Here is a 25,381-nt window from a genome sequence, read left to right as displayed (position 1 = left end):
GTCATAGCTAATTGCTCATAATGCCAAAGGAGTATCGCCATGCTATTACACAGATGTTTGATATTTTGGTTGATCAGTTTATGTCTGTATGTTTATTATTTATTGCTATTTTTATCTACAATTTTGTTTTGTATAGTACTAAATCACTTTTATGTTAACTAGATGGTGTGAAAAATGGTGATGGCCTACATTTTTACAGACAAGAATTTGACAGTTAAGATATTTGTGGCCACAATATAACCATGCGACACTGCCGGTTCCCGTGAGATCACCGAAGTCCAGATGCATGGTATGTGGTTAATAACAAATTTCCTTTTCTGATAGGAAAAACCACATGTTGTTGGCATTATATATTGTTTTAGGCCATATTTAATATGCTGATATGAATAATTGATGGATTGTGTGTTAGCACAAGGGTTAAGCACTTTTTTAATTAATTTTTAAGGAGTACTGTTATCGTAATTGTTAAGTATTGTTAGAGTTGTGTTTGACTGATGAGAAATGGTCTATATCAAGACAAACATTAAAAGGATAGGACATCTGCTTACTGAGCATAGTTTGCGTGTATGTTTTCAGAAGCCAGTTTGTTGTCTAATATCACTGAATGATGCAGTGCATCACTAAGACGCTGCATTTTTATTCGGGAGTATTGTGGCCCAAATCTTCTGACGGCAATCAACATGTAGGTTTTCGATTATTTCCTTGCAACTCTTAGAGTGAACACTAGCAAGGTTCCTTTGAAAGAGTTCGGCTCATTACCCTCCCCAAATTGAGCTTTTACTGTGTCTCTGATAACTTCATCATCGATAGGATGTTAAACTGTAATCATCCTTCCTTTCTTGTTATCTGATGACCAAAATGAATAACATGCATACCTGCTCCTGACTGATTAGTTGATTGGTGTCTTTTTTTTCCCTTGAGATTAATCTGCGTTTGTTGATGAATAACCTAGTTTTCTGAACGCTCTTTGTTGGAGACCAGGGTTATAAGACAACCTTCTTATTAGTGTTATGTCCAGAGTGCGGACATGCAAAAGCTCCAAGAATAGTGTTGTGAAAAATATGAAACCTCATGAAGGAATCATAACATGTTTGCAACCTATTGGTGATAATATATAAATTATTAAATTTTCAGATAAAAAAAAGTTACAAACTGCATTGAAATAAAGCTATATTGCTGATACTACCTCAAGCAACGTAGATACTTTTTACAAGATGATTTCGTCTTCAGTTGAAAGACTGATTTGATGCAACTGTCCATGCTAGTCTGTTCTTCATCTGTACATTCACTTTACTTTGAAAAGGGAGGAAAGATGAAAGATAGGATTTAATATCCCATTAACGTATAGATCTTTAGAGATGGAACACAAGCTCAGAATGTTCCAAGAATGTGCAAAAGGAACTGTTATGGCATTTTCTTGAGGTTATTTAAGGTAATCACAAATAACCTAAAACTGGATGGCCAGAAGGGATCAGTTTGAGCCGTCCTCCTCCCGAAGGCGAGTCCACTATGCACATCTCGCTCAGTGATTTACTTTGATTACATTCCATTACCCTCGTTTTACTTTCATTGGTGGTCATCTCATCTAAAACCTATCCTTTCTGTTCAACTGGCATTCAAAGTCCTCGGCTGTCACTGGTGGAATTACAGTGTCGTCGGCTAACCACAACATTTTTGTTTTTTCTCCTTGAACTTTAATTTTCTTTTGAGATTTGTCTTTGGTTTTCATAGCAATTTGCACACTATACAAGTCACTGAAATCCTTCAACTCTTTATAACTGTAGTCTTGTTTTTGTTCAAATTGTAAAGAACCTATTGCTTCCTGTATTTTATCGCTGATACGTTCAGTTTCGAAGATACCGAATCTAGTACTTTTGTGTTAGGCAATGTATCATAAACAGAACAGTCATTCAAATTGAATGCAGAAGACTTTCAGATCAGTGACCAAGTCATCTCATCCTTCACATTCTAGGCCTAAAGGCCAGCCAGGGGTGAAAAAAAGCTCTGTCCAGTGAAGAAGAAAAATTTACAAAATGTATTAGCTTTCTGTATGTTTCATCAGAGACCTCTTGTGTTTATACACACAACATTGTGAGATGTGTCTGTCAACTTTGGTTATTTCTTTTGTCATTTCCCAGTATATGAAAAGTGCTTGTAACATAGACGAACCATAAGAATTCACAAATTTTAACAATGAATTTTGGAATATCCAACAATTCATAAATTCCAAATGAACATTTTTACAAGTCGTTTGAGAAGGAAGCTTGTTTTTTCTTATGTTGCCAATGTTGAGTAACATTTTCATGGTTTCACTATAATTGTGGTTAGCATTTTGATGTACACATCACAGTGAAGTGCAAGAACATTTGAAACGAGTTTTGTTCTGAAGCTGTGGATGAATAGAAAAGAAAGAAGCTTTTTCCACATAAACTGTTACGAGCTATACTTTTCACGAGTTGTTTTGTATGTAAAAGCTAGTTTACTGCAGAGAGAGAATATGCTGCTAACATATTGGTACAGACACACGGCAATGCGGTGTAATGAATATACTACCTTTTCATGCAAAACTTGCTCCATACTGTTAAGTGAGAATCATTGAAGGAAGTAGCAAAAATAGTACACAATACACTGTAGAAGAATGAGAATAATAAGTTGATACGAATAATGTTGCACCATGGGGGAAAAATTGTTCTTTTAAGTTTAGTTGCATGAGTAGGATAAAAAAAATAATTTGCTCATTAATGTTAACACTGGTCAATTACTCATACACTGTAAACTGGCTTGTTACACATCATTTCGATAGAAGAATAATTCTAATGATGTATGGAACAAATAACATAACTAACTGAAGACCAATCTGATATTTATCAAACTTTGTCAAGATGTTAATCGCATAATGTGTATTAAATGCCTAAACTTTCATTCCATTCGCAACTGATGCCTGCCATCATCAGTACAAAGTGTTACTGCTCCTCCCTGGAACATATACACTGTTGTATTCTTCATGGTAAGGAAGCAGAGAGTCTCCAAACATCATCCCGAGGAATTTCTTGTCATGCCAGAAATACATGTTGTATCAGTTCTTAGTGACAAATCCTTGGACTAGGCAGGCCAATTGTGGTTCCAAACATTCCTCAAAGACAAAATTGTGGAGGCTTTTGTGGACACTTTTTGACATATTATCCATTTCCTTTTGCCTAAGGTTCTTCAGCCAGCACAAGTGTCCGCAGCTCGTGGTCGTGCGGTAGCATTCTCGCTTCCCACGCCCGGGTTCCCGGGTTCGATTCCCGGCGGGGTCAGGGATCTTCTCTGCCTCGTGATGACTGGGTGTTGTGTGATGTCTTAGGTTAGTTAGGTTTAAGTAGTTCTAAGTTCTGGGGGACTGATGACCATAGATGTTAAGTCCCATAGTGCTCAGAGCCATTTGAACCATTTTTGAACCAGCACAAGTGGCTGGCTTTGTCAAAGCTTCATGCTCCGTTGTTGGTGGTGGACTGGTGTCGAGCTTGCTGCCAGAGATTGTGTGTACCTATTGCACTAACATCTGACAAGGGAATGGTCCAGTCAGACATGTTGAAACCACCCCCCCCCCCCCCCCCCCCCCAGAAATTTTTATGCAGGAAGAATACAACGAAAGAAATGTACTGTCAGAACAGAATCTTGTGTCTGTGTGTGTGTGTGTGTGTGTGTGTGTGTGTGTGTGTGTGTGTGTGTGAAGTTGCTCATTCTTGTTATACAAAGAACCACTTAATGACAGGTTTGTATGGCCCTTCCTGCCTAGTATGTGATTGGCTTTGAAGAGTGCATAGCAGTGCATAGTGCTAATATCCAGAGTGACACAAGCAAATTTGAAGCACCTGAACTGTACAAAAAATGTCACATATCATTGCTGTTTTGGAAAGAGGCAGTTCGTATCGACAGCTAAATTGTTGCATGTGTAATTTGGACAAAAGTAACTAACAGAAGAAAGCATATCAAGGCAGTGTTTGACATTACAGTGCAGACTACTTGCATCAGTCATGTCTTTAATTTTATTACAAGTCCTGTAGCACAGTTCTTACAATAATTTTTGAATAATGTATATTTTAGTAACAATGAAAATGTTCCTTGTTTAGTCCTCACAGTTGTCACAGTAAAGTGAAGTGTCATTTGAAAGACAAAAACAAACATTTTCCTTACAGCACTGTCCCTGCGGGACCAGGGGTTAGAATAGCCCTGAGCTATTCCTGCCTGTCATAAGAGGCAACTAAAAGGAGTCTCACATGTTTTGGCTTGTATGTGATGGTCCCCTGTAGGGTTTGACCTCCATTTCTCAAATTTTTCCCGAAGAGGGAGCCAATTGGGGAAGGGCGCCTTACGTGGTGCATCGTGTCCATCATGCATTGAGATCTTTAGCCCACTTTCTCATCGTGGCTTTGCAGTCCCGCTCATCCTCCATCTCTTGAGCCAGGGCACCTTCCTGGGTGCGATTTCCTCCACCCACTATGCAGTGTAGTTTTCTGTGCCGACGACGACCATGGAATTCTTTGCACCTCATATCCAGCATGGTAGCCAGTCCATTGTGGTGGGGCTGCCATGTACCCTGTTGGTTGTAGGCCCCCTGACTACACAGCGATTGCTGTGCTGGTGCCTGCGCTGTTAAGTCCCAACGTATGCCAAGGTGTAGATGCCCGTCACCATGGGGCATCGGGACTCTGGCAATGGCCATCCTCCCAGCTGGCCTTTGCTGCAGCTGGGTGGTGCCCGTGGGGAGGGCCACTGGTCGGAGTGGGTAGCATCAGAGCGGATGATGCGTGTTGAAGTGTACCACATCTTCATTTGCTGGTGATGAAACGCCAGCAGTTTCTAAGCTTTCCAAGTCTCAGTACAATGCAAGGAATTATGATCCTAAATCATTCCCCTCCCTGGCCACACCATTGGAGGAATGCCAGTCTAAGGATGGCAGCGAACCTTATCTGTCCCGGCACATCGTATATACGACAGCTGATAGGGACTCCTTTGCCTCAATGAAGCCTCAGATTTTTGTAGAGCATTTAGATGACAAGTTTGGGGAGGTGGAGGGCTTGCCCAAAATGCGGTCAGGGTTAGTCTTGATAAAAAAAAGCATCCTCTGCCCAGTCATAGACATTACTCTCTTGTAACAAACTGGGGGATGTTTCTGTAACCATCACGCCCCATAAGAGCTTAAATATGTTCCAGGGTATCATATTTCACAGGGACCTTCTTTTGCAGTCTGACAACGAGCTGTGCCAACTTAGGGCAACGAGGAGTTCATTTCGTCTGGCGCATCCATTGGGTTTGAGAGAGAATCAGGTTGCCTTCATTTTGGCCTTTGAGGGTGACACATTACCTGAGAAGGTCAAGGTGATGGTCTACTCATATGATGTAAAGCCATATGTTCCTCCTCCAATGCAGTGCTTTAAGTGCTGGAAGTTCGACCATGTGTCTTCCCGCTGTACTTCCAGCATCACATGTCAAGATTGTGGATGTCCATCCCATCCCAATACTCCATGTTCCCCGCCTCCCATCTGTGTCAACTGCGGAGAGCATCATTCCTTTTGCCCAGCAGACCACAGGATTTTACAGCTAGAAACGAAAATCATGAAATAAAAGACTGTGGACTGACTGACCTACACTGAGGCCAAGAGGAAATTTGAACGCCTACATCCTGTGGCTATGACCTCCTCTTATGCTGCCGCTATGAGAACAGTTGTAGCCCCATCAGTTGCACGAGTTCCAATCAGCTCTCAGAGTTGGAAGACTACACCTGCCCCCTAGACGTTGGGGAGCACTTCCTTTCCTGTTGCTCCGGCACCACCTACCTCAGGAGCACTGGACCCCCAACCATTGGGGACACCTGTCCCCACTTCTCAGCCAGAGAAGCGTAAGTTTTCTTCGGCTCCTCTGACTAGGAAAGGGTCCCTTGGGTCACACCATTCCTAGGTTTCTGCTAGTGGGAAAGATGACACCCGCCAGTGGCTGAAGTGCTCAAAAGCAGCTGGTCGTAGAGCTTCATGATCATCCTCAGTCCCGGAAACTGAATCAGTGAAGCCCTCCTAGCCAGAGAAACCGAGAAAGAAGACCCCCAGATCAAGGGAATTGCGGTGGCACCCACACCACCACTGCCTACAAGCTCTGCGTCTGAAGATGCAGTGAAGATTCTGGCATCCGCTGGGGACCTAGATCTCCCCAGACCCTCAGAAACAATGGATATAGCCTGTTCAGGAAATAAGTCGGTGACCCTAAGGCGTAGACAGCCTCATTGAGTGTTTCATGTCTTCCCAGTCTCATGAACACATCATCATCCTGTAGAATTGCGGTGGTTTTATCCAGCTACGACAACTGTTAAGCTTTACACCTGCTTTCTGCATTGCCCTCCTGGAAATATGGTTCCCAGCAATGTGGACCCCTGCCCTCCGCATCTATAAGGGATATTACAAGAACCGTAGTGAATACAATAGTGTCAGGTGGAGTTTGTGTCTGTCCTGAACTCAGTATGCTGTAAACCTGTGCCCTTTCAAACCCCTCTAGAAGCTGTGGCTGTTAAGATACCGACGACGCAGAAAATAACTGTCTGCGATGTATATCTCCCTCCAGATGGTCCGGTACCCCTGAATGTATTGGCTGCACTGACTGATCAACTCCCTAAACCTTTCCTACTTTTGGAAGATTTTAACTACCATAACCTCTTGTGGGGTAGCACCATGCTTACTGGCTGTGGAGATATGTTGAAAATTTACTGTCCCAACTAGACCTCTGCCTCTCAAATGCTGGAGCCCCCCCACACATTTCAGTGTGACTCCATGGTAGTTACTTGTCCATTGATTTGCAGCCCAGGACTTCAAGTATCTATCCACTGGAGAGCACATGATGACCTGTTTGGTAGTGACCACTTCCCCATCTTTCTGTCACTCTCCCGGTGTAATGCCCATGGACGCCTACCCAGATGGGCTTTAAACAAGGCAGACTGTGTAGCCTTCACCTCTGCTGTCACCGTTGAATCTCCCCCACATGGTGCCATCGATGTTGTGTTTGAAGAGGTCACTTAAACGATAATTTTTGCGGGGGAAAACATGATCCCTCATTCTCTAGGGTGTCCCTGGCAAATGACAGTCCCATGGTGGTCGCCAGAAGTTGCTCAGGCAAATAAAGAGTGTCGACGAGCTCTACAGCGACATAAGCGGCACTCTTCCCTCGAGCACCTAACAGCATTTAAGCTGCTCTGTGCCCGCGTTTGTCTGCTTATAAAATGACGGAAACAGGTGTGTTGGGAGAAGTGTGTGTCGACCATTTGGTGCCATACGTCACCTTCCCAAGTCTGGACGAAGATCAGATGTCTTTATGGGTACCAGACCCCAACAGGTGTCCATGGCATTAACATCAATGGCGTGCTCTCTACGGATGGAAACGCGATTGTCGAGCAGTTTGCTGAGCACTATGCTCGAGCCTCTGCGTTGGAGTATTACCCCCCAGCCTTTCGCACTCTCAAACGACTGGTGGAAGAGAAAGTCCTCTCATTCAATACACGCCACAGTGAACCCTATAACGCCCCGTTTAGAGTGTGGGAGCTCTGCAGTGCCCTTGGACATTGCCCTGACACTGCTCCTGGGTCAGATCGGATCCACAGTCAGATGATTAATCATCTCTCATCTGACTACAAGTGGTATCTCATCATCATTTTCAACCGGATCTGGTACGATGGCGTCTTTCCATTGCATCATTCCAGTGCTAAAACCCAGTAAAAATCCATTTCATGTGGATAGCTGTCAGCTCATCAGTCTCACCAACGTTGTCTGTAAGCTGCTGGAAGATATGGTGTGTCGGCAGTTGGATTGGAGTCATGTGGCCTACTGGCTCCATGTCAGAGTGGCTTCCACCAGGGTCGCTCTACCACTAATAATCTTGTGTCCCTCAAGTCTGCCATCCGAACTGCCTTTTCCAGATGTCATCACCTGGTTGCCAATTTTACTTATGTAAAGCATACGACATGACCTGGTAACGACATATCCTTGCCACATTGTACGAGTGAGGTCTCCGGGTCCCCCTCCCAATTTTTATCCAAAACTTCTTGTAGCTCCATACTTTCTGTGTCCAAGATGGTGCCTCCCATAGTTCCCCCCCCCCCCCCCTATTTTCAGGAGAATGGTGTTCCACAGGGCTCTGTATTGAGTGTATCTCTATTTTTAGTGGCCAATAATGGCCTAGCAGCAGCTGTAGGACCGTCGGTCTCCCCTTCTCTGTATGCGGATGACTTCTGCATTTCATGTTGCTTCTCCAGTACTGGTGTTGCTTAGTGGCACCTACAGGGAGCCATTCACAATGCGCAGTCATGGGCTCTAGCCCATGGCCTCCGGTTTTCAGCTGCGAAGTCTTCTGTCATGCACTTCTGTAGGCGTCGTACTGTTCATCCGGAACCTAAACTTTATCTTAATGATAATCCATTCACTGTTGACTTGGCTACCTCACCTTCGTCAGCTTAAGTGGGAGTGCTGTCAGCACCCCAGTGCTCTCTGCTGCCTGAGCAACACCAACTGGGGTGCAGATCGCTCTACGCTGCTGCAGCTCTACGCCTGCCTTGATTATGGGAGCGTGCTTTACAGTTCGGCGGCGCCCTCAGCATTGCGTTTACTCGACCCAGTGCACCATTGTGGCGTTCGCCTAGCTACGGGAGCTTTTAGAACGAGTCCCGTGATCAGTGTCCCAGTGGAGGCAGGAGTCCCTCCATTGCGGATCCAACGTGCGCAACTGCTCACCAGTTATGTTGCACAGATTCGTAGTTCTCTTCAGCATCCAAATTACCGTCTCCTTTTCGCACCTTCAGAAGTTCATCTCCCACATCAGCGGCCCAGGTCAGGGCTCACGATTGTGTTTCGCATTCGATCCCTTCTATGCGAACTGGAGTCCTTCCGTTTACCACCTGTACTTGAGGTCCATTCACGTACACCTCCATGGTGTACACCTTGGCTGAAGCTTCGTCTGGACCTTTTTCGTGGCCCTAAGGACTCTGTTACCCCGCTACTATCTGCTGTCATTTCGTCTCGATTCTTGACATGTTCTGGGACCCTGGAGTTGTTTACAGCGAGTAGTCGTTGGCTGATGGCAATGTTGGCTTCGCCTGTGTCCAGAGAGGCCATATTGAACAGCATTCCTTGCATGCTGGCTGCGGTGTGTTCACTGCAGAGCTTGTGGCCATATCTCGTCCACCTCAGTATATATATTCCTGTTCTGGTGAGTCGTTCCTTCTCTGTTTGGACTCCCTGAGCAGCTTACAAGCTATCGACCAGTGCTACCCTCACCATTCTTTGGTAGTGAACATCCAGGAGGCTATCTCTGCCCTGGAACAGTCCAGTCGTTTAGTGGTGTTTGTGTGGACCGCAGGACACATCAGAATCCCAGGTAATGAACTTGCTGACAGGCAGGCCAAACAGGCTGTGCAGAAACCACTCCTGGAGATTGGCATCTCTGAAACTGACCTGTGCTCTGTCTTAACGCCGCAAGGTTTTTCGGCTTTGGGAGACAGAGTGGCATAACAGTATGCACAACAAACTCCATATCATTAAGGAGACTGTGGATGTGTGGAAGTCTTCCCTGCGGGCTTCTCGCAGGAAATTGGTTGTCCTTTGTCGGCTCCGCATTGGCCATATGTGGCTCACACATGGTTATCCTCTGTTGCGAGAACCTACCTCTGTGCCGTTGTGGTTCCCAAATGACAGTCGTTGTCCTCTTTCTGGACTGCCCAGTTTTAGCCACTCTGTGGCGGACTTTTAACTTTCCCAGCACCCTACTTGCGGTGTTGGGCGACAATGCCTCAGCAGCAGCTTTAGTTTGCGTTTTATTCGTGAGGGTGGGTTTTATCAGTTAATCTGAGTTACAGCGCACGTCCTTTGTCCCTCTGTGTCCTTCACTCTAGGGCTTTTAGTGTGGAGGTTTTAATTTGTTGCAGATTGACTGGCTTCTCCTTTTTTATTCTCATGGTCAGCCAGCCATGGTAATCTGATTTCTTGTTTTTTATCTCGTCTCCCCGTTTCTTGCACCTCTGTGGTTTTCTTGTCCTGTTTTGTCCACTGTAGTATTTGTTGTCCTGCCCTTGGTCTTCTGGTTCTTCCTTTCTCCTGTTAATGTGCCGTGCATAGCCTTTGGTTTCTGCCTTCCCTTGGGTAATTGTTCCCCTGGGAACAAGGGACCAATGGCCTCGCAGTTTGGTTCCTTTCCTCCCCTTTTAAACTAACCAACCAATCTTATGCTTCACACCTGACAAAATAAAAATTAATGCTTTCAGACATGTAGCAGTAATTACTAGCTTTGTTGAGATAGAATTATGGTGGAGTAAGAAATAGTCGCAACCATTGCTTTGCTTATTGTGGTGCATACCGAACATACTTATAGAAATTCATAAAATTTGCCAATGTAAACTGATAAAGCACAAATGACTAAAATTTAAGAACACTGTTTTTCTTATAAACCCAAATGATGTGGAACTATTGTAAATTGTACTGTCTGAAAATTTCGTTAAAAGTAATTTCCAAAGTCGAGAAACTTCATTATCGAAAGTCATGTGGAATCCGAATTATATCAACCGTCTTTTCATCTTCATCCTGAAAGAAAGATATCGTCATGTCAAGGCCAAGAGTGGCAGCAAAAGCAATTAATTAATGTGTGCAACTGGTTGGAAACTGTTTCGAATCACATGTTATAAATTATTCTTTCCTATTTTCCAGATTGTGATGTCGATTATAAGACTTTTGCTTCTAAAACTCTCTCTTTTTTTATGTTGTAATGTGTCATGATGCCCGTGGAGACAGATATAAAGCAGAAACAGTAACCCACTCATACTTTCCATTGTCATTGTTGTATATGAAAGTGTTGTACCATTAATCAGTTGCACATCAGACTGTGGTTTGTTTGAGCCCCCCCCCCCCCCCCCCCCTCTCAAACCTCTAAATGAGAAAGTGTGGTTTGCTCAAAGTTCTTTCGTGAAACCTGACTGATCGACACTAGGCACAGCAGATGTGAGGATAACAGCAAGCTTCATCTTCATGTCAGCTACGAGTTAATGGAATTTCCTCTACAGTTTTACTTGAAGTAAATTTTGTTGTTTTGCAACTTCCTAGACTGTATGATTTCTTGAATCTCATTAACCAGGTTGAAGACGACTTGAAATCAGCAATGTTCACTTAAGTTGTAATTCGGAAGGTCCAATCTCGTAGATCTCCATTTGTAAAGATGCATTGCCTCTGATGAGCAACCCTACATGATTCATATCTTAAGAAAACTCCACACGAACTGTTTTTCATGTTATTCATTCATGTTTGGGGGTTATGTTGGTTATTAATAGAAGTAAAGGTACTTTGTGGCCACACTGTGCAGTAAATTTTTCGAATAGTATTGCTTTCACAGTTTTGCATGTTTCATTTTATTACTTTGTGTAAGTCTGTCTTCCATTTGTAGAGTTCATAATCAGATTTTACGAAGCAAAACTAGTTTTGCTCATTTGCTTAGCATTAAGCATTAAACACAGTGAATATTAATTCAGTCTCAATTGTTAACATTTATGCTACTGCAAAAGCAACTGGTGATTATTGTGAATACTAAATGTGTAGCAGATTAGAGTGAACAATTACTGCGGACAATTTTTTCAAAGAAAACTAGCAACGAAACTCGTAATTCGCTTTACAAATTACGATCATGCCTAGTGATGTTATCTGTTTGTTGATGTGCCTCCATCAACAAAGGATATATGTCTGCCATGCTACAGCTCTGGTAGGGGGTGTAGAATTGACCTTCCACTGGTGAACTACGAATTTAGCAGGTTTCAACATTTTTTTTTTTTTTTTTTCTTTTTTCTAAAATACCTGCAGTGTGTCTTAGCAGTTGATATTATGAGAGGGACTTTCTTTTGGTGTATCCTTCCGATATAAAAATTTTCAGGGCACATTTCAACATGTTGTTTTGGACCATTCCCTTGTAAGGGCTTTCCCTGGCCACTGCCGCTGTTGTTCTCCCCTTGCTACCTGCAACAGTCATTCGTTGCAGTGTGAAAATCCAGGACCCATGTAATGATTCTTTCCTCTTTCTTGCTGAAGGTTTTGTCATATTAGTGGATTTCTGTGGCTTCTCTGAACAAGCAGACATGACATAGCTCTACTCAGCAGCAAGAACTTCCATGTCAGTGAATTTTATTATGCAGTTAGTCTCGCGCAGCATGTACTCCACCAAGGCTGATTTCTCCACCTGTCCCACCCTGCAGTATCATTCATGTTCAATGATCGTGGTGTTGATTAATTGCCCAGTCATTCCCATATAAACTTTTTCACATTTACAGGATATGTAGTATATTCCAGACATTCCAAGTGTGCTCCTTTTGTCCTTTGTTGATCTGTCACATTCTTAGATCTTCTTGGGAAATTTGTTTGCTCAAGATATGGTCAATTCTGTCCAGTGGATTGCTCTTCTGAAGTGACACTTTGCAAGTGTTAGGGTTTCATAATAGTTTCTAATGCAACTGTTAAAGTACGTACTGCTACTCTGTGTCGCATCTTGTATCTCTCTGTTTCTCAAAACCAGCACATCTATACTGGCAAAACACCTGGTCCCTCTGCTTCAGCTCACTTAAGGCAAATGCCGGGATGGCTCCTTTGAAAAGACACAGCTGATTTTCTTCCCCACCCATCCCTAATCCGAGCTTCTGCTCTATCTCTGATGACCTTGTTGTCGACGGGGCGTTGACATTAATATCCTCTTCCTTTGCTTCAGCAGTGGAAAAGACTGACCATACATAAGAGACTCAGGAGATTTCATTGAGAAGTTGAATAAACTAAAACTTGGACTCAACTGCGTACTGCTAAGCTTTGGTGGTGTTTCCTTGTTTTTCAGAGTGCCACTCAATGATTTTTCTGGAGCATCAGGTTCTATTTCTAGCACATCACCACCAAGCTTTTTAATCTTAACACTAGCAACTTCATGTGAAATGTTGATTTCTATGTAGGGCTGTAAGGTATTGCCCAGGGATACTCCACTTAGTTCATTGGTGGCCAATTTCTTCACAGTTCCAGTGCACTTCACAAGATAGGCACTGTACTTAGCACCTTGGTAATCTAAGCTGTAACAGAGGAATGTCAGAGCTACTCGATGTCTGGGACCACAGTGAGGTGCAGCTTGGTGACTTCCTAAGAAACCTGAATGGTCTCCATTTCGAAATAAAATCTATTACGGAGGTAGAAAAGGACCAACAGCTACCTTTTCTAGATGTGATGGTTGTGAGGAATGGTGAGAACCAGGGACATAGTGTGTGTCGTAACCCAACGCATGTGGACTGACACCTGCAGAAACTGTAAAATCATTACTCAACCCAGAAAAGAGGAATAATTAATACCCTTGTAATACACACAAGATGAAAATTTGAGCTGCAGCACCACGGACTGGGGAAGCAATATCTGGAGTGTCCTGAGGAGCAGTGGATGCACCCAGCAGTTGCGTAAGAAGTGTCACAAAATCTGAGACTCAGCACAGTGACAGTTGAAAAGAAGGAATGTCGGGTATGGCCTTTCTGCCATATGTCCCCAGGATGATAGACAGAATCAGCCATATATTGCACAGGTACAGTGTAAGGACTATGTACAAGCTGACCAAGATTATCAAATCAGCAAAAAACAAAAGGGACACTTGAAATGTCGGGAATATATCATGTATCCTATATGTGTAGAAACGTCTGTGGAAGAGACTGGACAAGCCATCAACACCAGGATCACTGAAAATAAATGATATTGCAGGTGGAGAAATCAGCCGTGGTGGAGCACGTGCTGTGTGAGACTGACTATGTCATAAAAAGTTTTTCAGAGAAGCCACAAATGTGCCGGAGCTTCAGCAAGAAAGAGGAAAGCCTGAACTAAAATGAATCCTGGATTCCTGTGCTGCAACAAATGATAGTGGCATTTAGCAAGGGGAGAACAGCAGCAGTAGTGACAAGAGGAAAGCCCTCTGACGCTGGTGTGACATGTACACATTATCTTTAGCCACGAGGTCAACTCCAATCCATCACCAGCAATGTCATTTCTTAAGGTGTTTGTGGCATGTACTGTTGTGTAGGGTTTCGCACAATTGTACTGGAATATACCATTTAGTAGCTTGGTCATGAAGGTATGACAACAGGGTTTACCATACCTGCCACATATTAGTAAGCATTCAGACTCCTTCAGTAATTATAAAATCAGTCAAGTTGTCATATCTAGGTCCCCAGACAGTGATTCCAGAATTTGGAGATATATGGGTCTCAGGAATCGCTGCCATGCAATGTTCCACTTGACTCTCGCTCTACACCATCGAAATCTCTGTTGCCTGTGGTTTGGTGTCAGTAGCAAATAACACATCACAACTTGAGACCTCAACCCAGGTTCCAGTAATCTGTTACTGACAGTTCATGGTGGTGATCTGCCTGTAACGTCCGCCCAGTTATCACCTGCTATTATCAGTTTATTCATCACAGCCAGTTGGAGCAACCCTCCTTTCTTTTTGTGTTCGCACAAGGGTGAAATTGTGACCAACATATGCCACAAGCTTGGGAATACTGGAGTGTCGGTTAGGTAGCATTCGGTTGAAGTTTTCAAGGTACAACACTTTCTGTTTTTGTCAGTGTAATTGTTCAAACATAAAACAAATGTATACATGACAAGGCTCACAAGTAATCAAACCATCTCAAACATTGAGTAAGATGTTCTTTTTTAAAGTCACACCAGTTGTGAAAAAATTATCAGATTTTCAATAGCTATCGTTGCCATCGTCCTCAGGAGCTTAGACTTCAGACTGACGGGAAAGGCAATATGTACCATTTACACATGCTAGGTGCCAGGGTGCAGAACATTCCAGAGGTAGTTTGGATTATGCAAGAGGAGGAATATTAAGCAAGCAGTCTGCCACAGGTGTAATAATTGTAGCATGTATGAAAGGCCAAAGTCATAATTTAAACAGCTGTTGCCAGTGATTGTAATGGTCAGGGATTTTCCACTGTTTCTGTTTGCTGTCCAAAGCCCACCTCCCCGCACCCTACTAGGGGGACACCTCTTCTCAGTTGAATTTACTGCTCCGTGATTGAAACTTAGTTGTTTTTTAATTTTTTTATAATAGGATCCCAATATGTAGCCGTATACTAATTCATTGTGAAGTGATATTAACAATATAATAAGCATACTTGACAAAAAAAAAGTGGCCAAAGCAGTGAAGAGTTGAAAGCTTGTTTGCACTGTTCTTGGGTCTCCAGCTGGGTGCAGTCGTTTTCAAACCATGATATTTCAACAGCGTTCCTTGTCATCTTCAGCTGATACCTGCAGCCTGAGCGTCTCCGCTGAATCTCCTCCCCTTTATACTCTGATCGCTCCCCACCCCTTCCCCCGCATCATGCCACACGCTGCGTGGAGTGATGTGATGCTGACATTTCCCGATGTGAGGGCTTAATTCCGCCGTTAAATATTTGGCGAGCTGGTATATTGGAGCGCCTATGTTGCTGACGATAGGGTGCAAAGGAACATCCTTTTGGTGCACCTTTGGTAACCCATAGAGCCCTGGGGGTGCAGCACCTCGAGGTTCAACGCCGGGTTAAACCTCAGCAAAGCCTGAGACCCAGCACTCATCCAACTAAAAGTTCAGTGCCGACCCAAAGCGACTTCCAAGCCCGACGAAGGCCACAAGACATCTGATGGTCCACAGTTCACGGCCAGCAGCCCGCCCCTCCCTGCCACCACTCCACGCAGCGCTGCGTGCGGCATGACGCGGGGGAAGGGGTGGGGAGCGATCAGGGTATAAAGGGGAGGAGATTCAGCGGAGACACTCTGTCTGCATGTATCACCTGAAGATGACGGCAAGGAACGCTGTCGAAATATCATGGTTTGAAAATGACTGCACCTGGCAGGAGACCCCGAGAACAGTACAAACAGTTAATTTGCCGAAAAGCCTAAGATCACACAGTTGAAAGCTTGTTCCTTGAAATGTGCCATAAAGAAATTCACATGGCCAGCAACAGTGGAGAGCCCACCACAGTGCCATCTTTCATTTCATAATGTTCATCACAGTACACTTACAATTAAGTGTGACAAAACAATTTTGTATGTTGGGTAGAAGCTGCTCTGCAGCAGTTCGTGAATCGTATTAACAGTGTACACTCGCAACATCAAATGTATAGTAGGGATGGAGGCCAAGCTACCGCTTTGAATATGCTATAGTAGCATGTGCATAAGAAGGTGGATGTTGGGGCAATGCACAGTGTCAAGAAGCAGGTATCTGTGGGATGCTCCAGCTAGTAGTGTCACCATATAATGTCTATGTGTAGCATGTGCTTTAGGGTGTGTGTAGAACTTACATTATCGATTTTCATGTTAAAGTATGGTGAGGGCACTTTCCTACTGCAGTGCTCGTAATGGGTGGCAAAAGACGGATGCGGTAAGTAATATTTTAAGAAGGGCAGCAGTATTCATCTGAGTGTACAAATGTTTGTAGGAAAATTAGAAGCGGAAACAGTGGTCTGGTGTGGTGCTTACCCCATTGTTGCCAGTTATTGAAGAAAGTAATGGCTGGAGCATGTAGCATGGAACACACAGGAAAACCCCTTTTTAGTGAACTTGTGGTGGCCTAAATGTTTCTTCCTTAAACAGGGGTTTTTATTAACCCTCATACTGCTCTAGGCGTATTAACACGTGCAGCTGCTAGTGTCCCCAATCCCTATGGACATATTTACATGCACCATCTGTAAGGTGCTCTAGATGTGTTTACAAACACCTTGCTGAATCGTTTGTGCTGCCAGACGTCCTGTTCTGGATTTGTTAACTTGCAAGGCACTTTACCTGCCAAACATTCGGCCTGTGTGCACATGCTGCTGTGCTCTTATTTGTGTTGCTGTTTTCACCTGTATTTCTGACAAAGAAAATGGCATGCCATTATGGTTGTACAGAGAAGGAAATCTTGGAGATTCTAATTGGAAACGATTGCGAGAAGGAACACTCAGAAAGTGATTACTGCTCAAAAGACCTGAACTGTGTACGTCATCTGATGCAAAACATCAGCCTCTTTCTACAAGAGATGAAAGTTGTTCAGAATCTGAAGTTTCTGATGGTGAAAGCAAAATATTTGGAACAAGTGGATGCTTTAGAGATGTGCGTGACTGGAAGGAGAGTGATTTTCGTGCATTTGTGCATGCGTTCGACAATTCAGCTTCATAATGCAAGTGTGGATTAGAGCAAAATTTCAGCATTTTATTATTTTTCCTGATATTTTCAATAGAAAATTTAATAAAATCTGTTGCAGATAAAACGCACAGATGTTATTTATACACCAAGGCAAATACGCCAAAATCTGTGTGTTCTCGAATGTCAAGCTGGAAAGAAATGGGATATGAGAAATTCCATTCCTTCATTGCTATTTGTCTGCTTGTGGCTCATGTGGAAAAGTCTGAAAATTTCAGTTTCCAGCGAAATTATGCACAGAGACAGTTTCCTTTTAATCTTGAAAATGCTTCACTTTTGCAACAATGCTCCCAGCAACAAAGGATACAGGTTACACAAAATTAGAAATATTGTAGATAAAGTTCTCAGAATGTCCCAGAGTGTGATTTATCTGCATCAAAAGCTCTGCATTGACAAAAGCTTATTGTTGTTTAAAGGAAAGAAATTGATTTGGAATAAAAACATTTGTGCTGTGTGGCTGCCAGATTGGTTATGTCTTAGATTTTGTTGTGTATAGAGCTACAACCACAGAAATTGGATAGTACAATTTGGTGAAACTTGGTGTCATAGGGGCAAAACACATGAAACCATATTTGAAACCAAGACATACTCTTTACATTAAAATTGGTATTTGACTCTGGACCTTTGTAACCACAGAATGGCCACATTTTGTACTTTTTGCAGGACCAGGCACAATATGCCAAAACTACGGGACAAACTGAGAAGAGGAGAAACTCTGTTTTAATTCCACTAATATAACACTTGCCCTGAAGTGATATGATAAAGAGAAGTGTGGCTGTAATCACTTCTGAAACTGCAGACATTTTTCAGATGTAGAAGACTGAGTTTTCTTCTTCTTCTTCTCTCTCTCTCTCTCTCTCTCTCTCTCTCTCTCTCTCTCTTTTTCAGTGTGTTACAGTATATAATCTGAGTATGGGAACATTTGACTGTACTGATATGCTATCGAGTTCAGCTGAATCAGTGCAGAAGACTTTGAAGTGGTATAAAAGGTTCCATGTCGTCAACCTGTGCTTTTTAAATTCTCATGCTCTCCATCGAGCAGTAACAGGACAAAAAAATGCCATAGCAATTCTCTGGTAAGAGAAATTCCACAGAAAAGTGGAAAGCAATGGAAGGCACTTTGACAATAAGAATCCTCTATGATTTACCTTGGAGAATTTTATAAGTGTTACAGAGAGTAATCACTCAAAGAAGGGTATGCCAACACATAGATGCACTAATTGTTCAAAACAGAAAGTGCATTGAGAAACAACCTACAAAAGCAGAACATGCAATATACCACTGTGCATTGTGCAGTGTTTTGAGGCTTATCATATAATTAAAAAAATTATTAACCACAGATAACTGCATGGGAAGGATGACATTACATTGACATGTCTCTACAGCTAAATGAAAAACAAAACAAAAAAGAAAAGAAAAACAAAATAAAAATATTTTTTTAACTTTGATAGTGGTCGGTCCAAAGTGTGGATCCAAAAGAAGGATGAGAAATACATACAGAAGATGTGAAAAATGTTCAAGCACTTTGAGATTCTGACTTTGAAGTGTCTCAGATGAATTACTGCAATCACAAACAAAAAAAAACTTTACAAATTTCAGATGCTCTAATATCTATTTAGTACGTGAAGTACAAGAATTAAAAGCACAGTGTTTAGTGTGTCACTGAAACAAAATTTATGTATAATTGCCTTTTCCCAATACACCAATATTATTTGAACACCAACAAAAAGTAGTGTTTGGAAACCTTGATTGTCTTGTTTTGGAAGTCACATAGAGAAATTTTATTTGGTTTATAATCATAGGATATAATGCCAAACTTCCAAAGAGTCCTCCAGTCTTCCCTGGAAATTTGCTTGCAGAAAAGTTACTGTGCATCACAAACAAACAAGAAGGGTTTAAATTTTCCATTTCTAGAGTGTTTTGGCAGACAGTTGTCCATTGCGAATGCACAGGAAGTTAATAAAAATTAAAGAAACCGTTTGACAGGGTGTTAAACTGGATGGAGATGTGCCACAGTCAGTGTTTACCCAGTGTGTCGACTCACAGGCAGGAAATCTGCCCTCAAGCATTCAGTTTGACATAGTAAATGAAACAAATCATACATAAAATTATCAAAGACATCCAAAACGGAAGCAACAAATGAGTAGTGCAAAAGTTACTGCTGTGGTTCCCAACGACTGCTGATGTGTAAAAGCAGTATTGCAGATAGCTTCATCCTTTTGTAGAGTTGTTACAATGATGAATATATGGAGGACAACTGATGTTGTGAAAGAGTAAGAAAGAAAGAACACTAAGTTACTGAGGTGAATCCAAAGTGACATGTTGGTTTTGTCATAGGCTTCTAAAACTACAGGAAAGATGTAACATTTAGCCATGAAACGATATTGATGTACCTGTGTATTTGTCTGAGCAATAACTCATTTCTAGAGGAGCTTTAAAATGAAAAACTCAGAGCAACTGCACAGGGTGATGAAACCCAGTGCAACATACGGAAGTCACCGCACCTAACACCCTAGAAACACAGTGCAAGTGAGGCCATGCAGCAAAAACACATCACACACACACACACACACACACACACACACACACACACACACACAATTTCACAGAACACATCCTTTAATATTTTTTATGAAGAAGAGTTGTTGCTCCAGTTGGTTGATATTAATTAGAATTGATTTGTCTGCATTAAAAGAGAAAAAGTAGTTTCTGATTTGTCAGTTCCTGGTCCAGCAGCTACAAAACTTGATGCAACATCTCCTCTCCTCCTCCTCCATTTCTTCTTCTTCTTCTTCTTCTTCTTCTTCTTCTTCTTCTTCTTCTTCATTGTTGTCACCACTTTCGCAGCCCCCTCCTGTGTCTCCATGTTCCTTCACACATCTCAGTTACATTCATCTCAGGGCGAACATAGTCGGCACAAGAAACAGTCCTGGAATGTTGCATTCTTCTTTTGCAAGAAGGGCATCTTCAACAGCAACTGATTTACCAACTGTGAAACAACTGCACACAGTCAGTCTTGTTGCACAGTTCCAGGCTGAAACAAAATTTGCATTGTTCAGTCTTAATCACTTCATTCCACACAAGAAATTTAATTGACTTTTGCACAGCTGCAACTCTGTATTGGCTTTAACAGAAGGTATTATGCCTAGGTCTGGAGGCTGCAGATGGCTTGTGCTGTTCAGAGGAAGGAACACAACCTTTACGTCCCTCAGATTTGGTGTTTCCTTCGTATGTACGGGGTATCAGTGGAGTGGATGATAAGTATTATTTTCCTTCCTGTTGCTCCCATCTTGTCATCTAAATTATTGTGATACCATGTAAAGATTTCTGAAATCATTCAGGCATTGCTGTTGTACTTTTTAAATACAAGCCAGTGTTATAATATTTTTGAAACACATGACAGTTCTAAATTTTGCTCTTAGTGGAGGCAACAAACATTTCCCTTCCATCACGCAGCTATGCAGTCATTCTTTCTTCTTTTTTTTTTATCTCCATGGCATTTTTCTCCCTGGAGGGGATATGCTTTTGCAGGAAGTAAATTATAAGACACCAATTCCATCTGTGTTGAAAATATATATGGGCTCATAACTTTATATTAATCATGACAGTACAATGTTTTTCCAATAGTTTACACATTTTATGTCCACAGCCTCATTTTCTCCATTACGCTCTAAAATATAACTTTTTTTAGTGATCTGACCAGCCGTTCGACACACTGAAATTTTTATCACCTATCGTTTAGGGCACTTTCACAAGTCATCTTGCAGTACGTTTCCGCTTATAGTAAGGCTGTTGCCATTTCTCATTCCTTGAAACCATTTTAAAAAATATTTTGTACATGTCAGAAAGTTTTATATTAAGATTGCCTTCTACATCGTGAATGATAGTCGGCTTTTGCTGAATTGTAAGCTTTCTCTGTTTGCAGGCCCCAACTCCAAAAAAGTAAAACTGATAAATTTGATAGCACTCAGTCACTGTGATGTCTGATCACATAACCAAACCTCCATGTTGGGCAGGACAAAATCTCTTAATTCATTCACTTCATTTCTGGTGTCACTACGAGGGAATTAGTTATCGAACAAAAAACTGCAATCTAGGTATATGTCAACCAACAAAAATATATTTCAATATACTGCAATCACACAACAAGCTGTATGTTCAATCTGTGTGAAACCAACATAAATGTGACACACATTAGACATATTAGAAACTGCATAAAAATTGGATTTTAATTTGTAGAATATTTCAAGTTTATTTCTTGAAAACAGAATTTATGTAAAACTGGGGAGGAATAAAATTGTTCTTATGGAAGTTTTGCTGGGACTGATGGAAATATTGCTTAAAAGTGGGATTTCCTTAACAGTGGGTCCATTAATGCAGATTTTATGGTGGCTATGAGAGTGTGCTGGAAGGTAATGCCTCCGAAGTTTTTATTCTGTTGTTGGTACCTGGTGTATTGTATGTCATGCATATTACTTTATTAACTCTCCCACTTTGCTGATGCACGTTGCAACCCTACGCTGTTAGTGAGCTCCCAATTGTAGTGTGTAACGTGGCATTGTATAATATAACTGTCTATTTGTGAAAAAAGGTGTGCTGTAGCTGAGTTTCTACCTACAGAAAATGTCATTGAATTCGTAGAAGAATGAAAGGTGTATATGGTTGTCATTGTAGCAACATCAGTGCACCATTGGAATTCCACCACAAAGGATAACCAATGCCAAAAAAAGGTCAAGATCATGCAATCAGTAGGCAAACTCATGCTCACAGTTTTCTGGGATGTTCAAGGTGTGGCGCATTTGGAATTCGTGCCAAGGTACTGCGAGAACCTCAGAAAACTGAAAGCATGAATTCCATGAGTTTGTCCACACAAGAGCACAATCTCCTTCAGCATGACAGTGCCAGACTACACACTAGTGCTGCAACATCGACAGCAGTCATGTGACATCTACAGCAGTCATATGCCTGGGGTTCATTGTCATCGATCATCATCCATACGTCCCAACTTGGCTCCATCCTACTTTCATCTGTTTGCAAAACTTAAGGAACACCTTCGAGGACTTCACTTTGACAGTGATGAGTTCAAGCAGAGGAGAGGTTGTGGCTCCATCAACAAAATCAATTCTACAGTTGACGGAATCAACAAACTAGTCACTTACGAGGAGAAATGTGTTCGTTACCATGGTGACTATGTTGGGAAATAATTGTGTAGAAATGAAGAGTAAAGGTGTAAATGTTCATTTTATTTAAAAAGCATTAAGGTTTTCACTCGCCATCTGCACAGTCACTGAGCACTTCGCTGCATACAGGCGCCATATAAAACGAAGTGGACTAAACAAGACAGCCATGGCAGAACGTTGTCTAGAGTATACCTACAGAATGTTATTTGGGGTGACAAGGATCTTGATCCAGGCAACTATATATTGAGATTCTATTATAAAAGTAACAGCCACGATTCGATCGTGAGTCAAAAATGTCTGCGGTGAACAGAGATAACACTTAAAATAGCACTTTCGAGGGAGGGAGTTGGGGGGGGGGGGGGGGCAGTTTTGGGCGCCCAACAGAAAGAGAGAAAAATGTTTGACAGTTAAAGGTTGGTGGGAAGAGAAGTTACCTGACACCTTTACACTCATAAGAGGTAGCGTAACTTGTCCCACTTTGAAAAGGATGATGGCAACAAGAGCTATAAAAATCTAAAATTTTATCTCAGTTGATAAGGTTTGAAAATCAATTTTGTTTTATCTAGTTATGCTACTGCAAAAGGCTTCAAGGGGTATCTGAAACATTACTCATTGGCCTGCAGCATATTAATTATTTTGGTTTTAAGTATTCAAAAGTTGAACTGTTTTATCCATGAAAAAAAAGTATCTACACTAGTTTTAATTAAAAAAATGGGTTTCATTTACTTAAGCAACTTGAAGATGACATGCCAGCTTATGGCAAATGGATAATAATGATACGAAAATTATATGGACGATCTTGACATGAGGAAGACTGAGACAATAGCGGTACTTCACAGACTTTGCAGAGAGAGAAATTATGTTTGGTTTATGTGTAAAAGGTAAAGGAAGATTGCCGTTATTGACTTCACTCCCTATTTTATGAAGGAGGTAAATTTCATTGTAGGTATCTTGAGTGATGTTTGATTGTATGGTGTTTACTTGGTTAACTGAAAACAGAAGTGCATGTCTTCTGATCGTATTTTTAAAATATTCCGTTTTGCGGAGCTAAATGCTTTAGTCGTGTAGGACAATGCTAGTAACTGTTTCAGTGGTAGAGTAAGAATGTAATTTTTGTTAAACTCAGTTCTTATTTCATGTTTTTCATTAATATTGTTTTAAACAAACTAGTTTGTTCCATTTCAGCAGCATGCTGCAGTCATATGCTTTACCATAAAGTGGTAATTATATAATAAAATATAAAGAATGCAGCAGGGAAATGGATATGATGTGTAGTCTGGTGTGTGTACTATTATGAGCCATTGTTTTGGCTTTTGTTTTCCATGAGCTAAACTTTCGGCAAGTTTGTCTAAATTGTAGAGATATCTTTGCTTCTTGAAATGGTAAGAATTAAATTCTCTATTTCTCTGTTCATAATATGAGTACCTATAACTTCACAACTGTTAATCATATTCTTCCTGTTGGTTAGTTGCGACATCTTGTACATAACAGTTTAAGGTCCTGGTGATAACTTATTGCATATGCATGATGTGAATCAAAACATACATTGCTAGTTTTGTAGAGCTCTAACATGACAGTTCATATTTTGTGAATTTTGTATTTTTGCTTCAGACTACTCTGCGGGCTCACCTTAAGCTGCACAATCCAAAAGGACCAATGCCAACCAAACGGAAAAGGCCACGAAAGAAACGTTGTGATGTAGGTCGCCATAAGAGATCGATGGCTGTGAAGCTCTCTGGTCTTCGCTTAGAATTTTCTGAGGAAAGGGACCTGGTGGAGGGAAGACTATTAACATGCGAGCTTAATGCTCCAGCTACCTCCGATAACATTCCTACCTGCAATAGTTAAAGATTTATTTTCTACCTGTAGAGGTCTGATTAACATTAGTAATAATGATTCTTGGAACTGTATTGTCATTCAAGTAGTGTAAAGCACCCGTATTTACAAATGTTTGTAACATCGTGAAATAAGGAAGTAAAGTAATGGTACCTTATGTCGGTGTTGTGCTAGTCATTTGATATCTGAATGATATACCTGTTGCTTACATAACAGTCAGTCCCATCTTAAGGGGAGTACGTATGGCGGAATTGGTCAAAAAGTGACATTTTCGGATTATTATCTCTTATTAATATTTGATCTCTCCTGAATAATTTGATGCATTATTTGTCGAAAAATTCCAATTGAAAGTGTAGTTTTTATCATTTCAAAGTTAATAGTGTGTGTGTAAAACTATCTGGTCATTCTGCACTGACTTGCCTAAGTATCTCTATCTCTTGAACTATTCAATCTAGAAGGCTGTGGTTTTCAGCTATTTATTCCTTGAAATCATGTTAATGTTTGTGTTAAGAGGTTGGATGCACTGTGTAAACAGAAATGGCGGTATAGCACATGCATTTTGTTTATTTACTTTGTGGTTGTCGTGTTTCATAAGTTTTGAACCAAAAACTTTGTGGTTTGGTGTGTTATTCTACACTCTTATACCTCTTTTCAACATGGCGAAAAGAGAGGGTTGTTTTAAGAAGCGATGTTTCCATGGAAATCAGCATATCACAAAATCTGAATCCAGTGTTGATCCTGAAATTGGTTTTTCACATACCCATGATAAGGACACGCTTACTAGTGCTTTGGAGAGGAAACTTGGAGACCATGAGGATTTATTTATTGGCAAAGATCAAAGTAGTTTAGGTTATGTTCTTTTAGATTTGAGTGTGTTAGGACAAGTTTTGCAAGATGCTGTGGCATGTAAGGTTTGTGGTGGGCAAATTAGCATCTCTTGAGGACTCATCTGCAAGGACTGGACTGGCTAACAAACTTGATATTCAGTGCGAAGTTTGCAGGCTCTCGACATCATTTTGGACTTCCGAAAAGTGCAAGAATAACTTGTTTGAGAGCAATGTTAGATTCCTGTATGGAATGAGGTGCATTTGGAAAGGATTGACTGCAGCTGAAGTATTATGTGCAACGCTGAACTTG

At 41.5% G+C, this 25,381-nt stretch overlaps 1 protein-coding gene across 3 annotated transcripts in view; it reads left to right on the top strand.

The window, feature by feature from the left end:
* Nucleotides 1-24,401, top strand: part of LOC126475329 (transcription factor IIIA-like) — an 82,820-nt gene extending 58,419 nt beyond the window's left edge. For 2 of the 3 annotated variants that reach the window (XM_050103116.1, XM_050103115.1), the window contains exon 8: nucleotides 24,020-24,401. In XM_050103116.1, coding sequence (XP_049959073.1) covers nucleotides 24,020-24,256 — 237 coding nt within the window. In that variant the 3' untranslated portion in view covers nucleotides 24,257-24,401. Of the gene's footprint in view, nucleotides 1-162; nucleotides 290-24,019 lie in introns of all 3 variants that reach the window. The other variant, XR_007586703.1, reaches the window with a different exon arrangement.
* The last annotated feature ends 980 nt before the right edge of the window (nucleotides 24,402-25,381 follow it).

This window comes from Schistocerca serialis, chromosome 4 (genome assembly GCF_023864345.2).
Source record: "Schistocerca serialis cubense isolate TAMUIC-IGC-003099 chromosome 4, iqSchSeri2.2, whole genome shotgun sequence".
Lineage (NCBI taxonomy): Eukaryota > Metazoa > Arthropoda > Insecta > Orthoptera > Acrididae > Schistocerca > Schistocerca serialis.
Note: the sequence above shows the minus strand (reverse complement) of the source record. Positions and strands in the feature narration are given on the sequence as shown.